The sequence below is a fragment of the Anneissia japonica genome, unplaced genomic scaffold (genome assembly GCF_011630105.1).
Source record: "Anneissia japonica isolate Jap-2015-1 unplaced genomic scaffold, ASM1163010v1 scaffold1065_len1792383_cov172, whole genome shotgun sequence".
NCBI classification, from domain to species: Eukaryota; Metazoa; Echinodermata; class Crinoidea; order Comatulida; family Comatulidae; genus Anneissia; species Anneissia japonica.
Window position 1 is genome coordinate 894,753 of NW_022684135.1, and position 6,640 is coordinate 901,392.

At 36.4% G+C, this 6,640-nt stretch overlaps 1 protein-coding gene across 1 annotated transcript in view; it reads right to left on the minus strand.

Moving 5' to 3' along the window:
* Positions 1-216: 216 nt before the first annotated feature.
* Positions 217-6,640, minus strand: part of LOC117103593 (ATP-binding cassette sub-family A member 3-like) — a 17,777-nt gene continuing 11,353 nt past the window's right edge. Inside the window, exons 12-18 of the mRNA XM_033244176.1 lie at positions 4,575-4,831; positions 2,427-3,668; positions 2,098-2,297; positions 1,763-1,949; positions 1,463-1,575; positions 873-1,060; positions 217-391 (exon numbers count right to left, since the gene is read on the minus strand). Coding sequence (XP_033100067.1) covers positions 217-391; positions 873-1,060; positions 1,463-1,575; positions 1,763-1,949; positions 2,098-2,297; positions 2,427-3,668; positions 4,575-4,831 — 2,362 coding nt within the window. The remainder of the gene's footprint in view (positions 392-872; positions 1,061-1,462; positions 1,576-1,762; positions 1,950-2,097; positions 2,298-2,426; positions 3,669-4,574; positions 4,832-6,640) is intronic.

The window sequence follows — 6,640 nt, forward strand, 5'->3', positions numbered from 1 at the left end:
TCTGGATCCGCCCCTGAAGTGTATAACGAATGGACCTTTCCGCTAAGCCCCGCCCATTGGATATTGTTGCTAAGGTACCACGAGACGACAGTGTTAAAACATACGCCAACACGTGCGTTTGTGGGACAACACGTGTGTTTGTAAGACGCGTGCGTATTCCTAGCGCTGTTCTGATTAGTCAGTTGATAAGTTTGATTGACACTCCGGAAAGGTCTATTACCTGTGAGATGTTAACACGATGCATTTGCCACTTTCTCTAACATGTGATAAGGTGTCCCATAACATTCGCCTGGCAACAGGGTCCATACCAGTTGTTGGCTCGTCAAGGAATACGATTGGTGGATCACCCATCAGTGAAATTGCTGTACTTAGTTTGCGTTTATTTCCTCCACTTTTAAATAAATAATAATAAAATCATTGTTATTAACAAAGAAAATGTGATTTTAATTTTCAATTCAATTAATAATTAAATATATTAATTACTGGATATTTGATTTAATAACAATTTTACCAATGCATTTTAATTAACCTATGTTTCCCATTTCATTAAATATCTTGCAGGTCTTAAGACTAATTTACAATGGTATGTGAAATTCTTTTAATTGTGATTAAATTGTGGACTTTGTACTTTACCCTGTCCATTATTAAATTGCATGTGAAAAATACATGTGGTATGCCCATATTTGGGTGTAATGTGACATCATCATGTATAGATATGGGCATATCACACACAAAATTTGCCACATAAAATTTCCAATAGTGCATTAATTAGGTCAGATATCGTGGCTTGGGCATATCATGTAATTGGTATAGACATTCTGTGTACGTAAAACAGCTTGAGTTACGCGTCAACAAGTTGTTTAAAGTGGTACCTATAGGCTCCTGCCATTTTATCAGCATGAGGTTCAATCGTCAGAGCTTTGAGAAGCCTATTAACTTCTCCGGGAATCAATTTCTCCGGCATTCCTCGAAGTCTTCCAAACATGGTTAATGTCTCACGACCTGTCATCTGATCTATAAGGGCGTCAAACTGGGGACAGTATCCTATTCTTTGCTGAACCTGAATTCGTGTGATTAAACACATTGATTGGTAATTTGCTATATGGTCATTTATAATTCAAATTTCATTGGTAAATTATTTGCCGATGTTATAAAAGAGTACTGCAAGAGGCCCGACTCTCGGGGTTTTGTTGAAACGTAATCCTATTTCAAAAAGTATTACCAAGAACTAGAGGGCGTCCTTCTATTCGAATTCCCTATCTCCTGGTAGTTCTTTTAACGTTTTTTGTGTGCATAGAAAATCAGGGCAGTCGGACCGCTTGAATTCTATACTCTTTCATGATATGGTTTACTGAATATAACATTATCTCTATTGGTTAGAGGAGGGGGATAGATTAGTTATTTTCATTATACTAAATATTAATTTATATCAGTAGCACTTATTGACGATGTTTATATTTACCTGCTTGATTTTCGATTTGATATCATATCCATCAAGGAACGCGTTACCGGACGAGATTGGAGTGTCACCTGTCAGCATCTTAAATGTTGTGGTCTTACCTGCTCCATTTACACCTGGAAATTAGCAATAAATATTATTGGTTTAACACGTTAGTTTACATCTGTGCATATACGTTATTATTTAGATGTATGTTACGAGATAAAGAATCACAGGGATGGTTGAAGGAAGATTATTCCACCAACAAAAAATGGGCGTAAATAAAATAACGTTTGAATAGATAAAATAGGAACGCAATTGTACCTAGAAGTCCAAAGCATTCTCCAAGGGGAATCCCCACGCTTATGTCATTGACAGCAACCAAACCCTTTGCGCCCCTCAATGTGTATATTTTCCTGAGATCTTTGATGATGAGGGCGTCAGACTGAAAAAGGTTATCCATTAATGTCGTAGAGATTCGTTGGCGCTCTGCAGCCACATCATCATCTTCCTGAAGTAAACAAGAAAGAAAAAATCCGTATGAATATTTTCAGATAATTGTTGAAAATACAGTTTTAAGGTACACGGTTTTATTCAACTTAATTAATTTTACAAGGCTGCCCGATCTAGCAGTCGACCAATTGAGTCAGATATCTAACCTTCACTTCCGATGTGTCCTTAATTATCTGCTTGTGTTCAGATCGCTTTGATTTAAGAGAATAACAGAGTTTTCGAAGAATTTTAGAGTCGAGCATAAATACGAGACCAAGATAAACAACCCCTTCCCATGCTAAAAACGTCAAGTACCGGCCAATACCTCCTTCTCCCCAAGCAATATAATTCTTCTGATAAGCCACATCTGAAACATAACAGTCATGGAAGAAAGCAAATGTTGGTCATGTTATATCAAATAGAAGCTAATTCAAATATTGATTTATTCGATTCTGTATAGTAATTTTAAAGAATTGTAAGTTGGAATGTTGCTAACCTTCACTCTGACAAAATAGTTCACTAATATCACCAAGCGAGCTACAAATTGTCTCTGTCTGGTAGTTGTTGTAGAAAATGTCAAATCCTCTAGCTAGATTGTAAGGCGGAGATAGCATAAAGATCCAATCACATATTCTTGCAGCATTTCCAAAATCAAATGCGTCAAAACTTAGAAAGTTTTGAATAAAGTAAGGGAGTAGGCCAAGCAAGAAGTTTAGAATCACAATGCGAACGTACCCTGTTGCGGGAACGTCAAATAGAAATGACAGAAGGTATGTTACTGGAATGACAGCCCATCCATGAAGGTAGAGTAAGAGAAGAATTTCCCATATGTGGCCATCGTTCGCATAGGCTTCGATACTGCATGCTACAAATAGGATACAAATACAAATACAGGGAATCATGTAATTAATAATATCCCAAAGATAGGTGGAGAACCAGAAGTTTGACATCCGCACACCACTGACAAACTGGAGATGTTTCGATTTTACAGAACTTTCTTTGATAAGGAATACTGCGAAACTACTGGAAAGAAAAGCCATTCCAAAACTGATGGCAAAGGCAACGGCGTAGCCAGTACCAAATGAGTTAGATTGGTCTGCAGCCTGTCTTTCTAGATTCCTTGGAAGTGGAAAGTTCATGGTAGAGATGTGGTAACTTCCATTTGTCATGCATTTCATGAAAGCATTATCGATGGCATTCAGAGTCAGTGGAGGGACGTGTAGTGGTTGGTTGTTAAAAAAGGCTCTTGCCAGAACGTTGCCATTGTCCTCGGGCAAGAATTCAGCAGCTATCAGATTATTTCTGTCAAATATCGGCTGCTGACCTTCCTGTATATCCAAAAGATATGATCGCATATCTTGGGGTTTGTTTTGATGGTTGATGTTCACAAATTCACTGCTTTCTGAATCATTGAATTGGTGTCCATAACAACTGGTGAGCATGTTAGACAGTAAGTTAGATGAGTAGTTACCGCTCGATGCTTGTGTCACAACCTTAGACTCGTACTTATCTATTGATATCTCTAAAGCAGGAGAATCTTCGATTCCAGGGATTGTTTTGATGATCACTATGGCCAAGGCAGCGAAAATCAGAGGAATTGAAAGTTGAATCAATCCCACAATCCAATTTCGGTATGTGTGCAACACGTGCTTAATAAACATGGCGTAAAATTGCTGACCATATAACGTCATTCCTGTATTCTGCTGCTTTGAATCGTATACATTCTCGAAGAGGTTTTCTGGTGAAACAAGAATAAATAATGGTTATAACAACGATATCATTGTTCACAAAAAAAACAAAACTCTACGTATTTTTGTATTAGTGGCACTACACTTCACATAAATCCACACACAAATTGTAACACTAGTCTACCCAACAGCAGGTTGGCCTTTAGGCTGAGTTCCAGTCCTTACACTTTAATCAGTTAAAATGCTTGAAAAATATCTATTTAGCCACCAATGGCGTTCCATATTACTTATTAGCTTGGCGTTCCATGGTATACTTATTTAAAAAAATTCAACAACAAAAAGTTTCTGGATATAACCAGACGCTGGCGGCGCTCTTTGAAAGTATCTAATAGAGTTGTTGTATCATTTCTTTTTCGGAGTTCGTTTCATACTAGCTTATAATAGAGTTCAAATATAGAGAACTAACACACTAGGGAAAACCAATAATTAGAGACTTGTGGCAAGTCTAGTTGGCCTTTTGATAAGCTGGTAGAATTGTGTTGTTGTCTTTTGCTTGTTTTATAAAACCCTGCGCAGAATATTAAATTTTATTGGACAAAAACATGTGACATGCCTAAATATTATGGTCATGATGATATTACATCATGACCATATATAGACATATTATGGCTATAAACAGGTATACACCAGAAAATTTGAAAAAAACTGGACAGAACTTCAGAATATGTTATTAGTACATAGTGAATCTTTGATACACTACTTTTTAGTAACATTATTCTTTCTATAATCGCTTTGTGACCACGTTTATTGTGCAGGGCACTTTACAATTACGAGACGAGTATCTTACCGCTACAAAATCGTAGCATAGTAAACATTAACCGTACATTAATAATGTTTATCATTTAGTTAAAATACAATTTGACTGTTAAAAATTCATATTATTAATTTCATGTTACCAGTAGATTCCGCTACGTCGACACGTGTGTCGTTGGATTTATTTATTTCGTCATCTCCAACCATTGCTCCGTAGGTTTTCACCGGTTGTTGACTTAGACTGCTCTCCAGAATCTCATCTACATGTCCATTTATCTTCGTGTCCTCCTTCGTGTCCATAGCTAACATGCTGTGGTTTGCTGTACCATTCGATTTTATGACAGCTGGACCTAAATTTTGCAGTTTGTCTTTTAACGTATCATCTGTAGATTCTCCAACCCTAAATATTTAAAAATACAAAAACACGCTTTGATAATATTATTAGGCTGTACCAACAAAACCTATTATATAGCAATATTATTTTATGACTATTGTCTTAGACTCATGTACTATTAGCATAATATGGTAATGAAGGCTACAAATTCAAGAATATTCATTAAGATAATTATGACGTTATCTACGACGTACCTATCATTTACTATTCGGGATTTTCGTCCCAAATAGTAAAGTTATTCAGAAAATTAATACAAAATGATGCAGAAAGTAATTGATGTTCTGGTATACAAATTTCAAGGTTTGGTATACAAATTGTGATAGTTATTTAAATAACTAGAGCGAATTATTTTCACGATTGGTGGATGAAAAGGTTTATACTGACAGAAATATTTCCTAAGTTTCACTCATTTAAATTGTCATCTGAGGGTCTTTATATACCGATTTTCAGTTATTTTTGTCTGATAACAAATTAAGCTCTGGAAGACAGGTTGCCATTTAGGCATATGTTTGTGACAGTTTACCCGTGGAGGAAATTTTCTCTTGATTTATCGTTTCGGTTAAAATTAAAATAAAAAAAATCAAAATATATTATTTTGTTGTGTTTATAGAAGTGGTTCGCGGACGCAGTTGAATGCATTATGTAGTATATTTGAAAAGGTCGCGAATTATCCTTGTTCAAAATTATTTGAGGGGCTTAAAAGCATATTGCTTTGCCTCAATCTCCCTGGAAGTCGATAGCATTACTGCTGAAGAACACTTCGAGGGACATCAGTAAACAAGTAAGCACCAAAAATATACCCGTCTCTCAGCACACTTTTTAAAAATTGCTCAGAATCGTTTATTGCATATCCATGTCGATTTTAAGCGTTTCTTGTTGCATTTTGTTAATGCAGTGTACTCATATTCTATATGCAACTTTAAAGTACAGGACGGTCATAACGGATTCGTGAGCAGATACACTGTGAAGATTTTGCAAATTTACGAAAACGATAACTAATACGAATGCGTCATTATCATTATCGTAATTCGTCCCTTAAACATTCTTGACACAATGCTGTACTATATGAATATTGATGACGTAACCGTATTCATTATCGTTTTTGTAAGTTTGCAAAAACTCCCTATTGTTGCAATTATTCCTCAAATTAAACGAAAACAAATGGCGTGTGGATCAGTTTTGTTGCCTATTAGCAAAGATACTAGAAATACAAGATAGAGCACTTGCATAGCAAAAATGAGGCGGAAATTGGTCCAGACGTAGGCGGCGCCCTTCCCTTTTTATAATACTAGTTTTTTTATACTTGGTCTAGACGTACAGGGCGCCCTTCTATTGCTAGGTACAGAGCCATAGATAGGTATAGAGTTCCTAGCTAGGTATAACTAGACGCACGCGACGCCTTTCTTTTTCCACTAATGGCGGAGTCCGGTCATACGAATCTGCGCTTTTGTGTCTGTCATTTTTATTGTTTTGATTTATTTATACGTACTTGTTTGTGTCTTATGGATAATGGCAACGATTTCAACCTCCAAAAAAGGAGGATATGTTTTCACAGTTATGTAACGGTGGCAGAAGTTTTTTAGATCCAGCCGTACGCGGCGCCCCATTGTTTGTATTCCCACCATGCATTTCGGTGAAAAGGTTTTGTTTTTGTGGAGAACTAGCGTTTCTAGTATCTTTGCTATTAGAAAGATAGGCTAAAGCGCTATCCACAAGCAATGTGATATCATATTTAGGTGTCACCATCATGCCCATACTTGGGCACATCACACAAACTTGTTATATAAAAGTTGACAGCGTGAACAGAGCTTAACA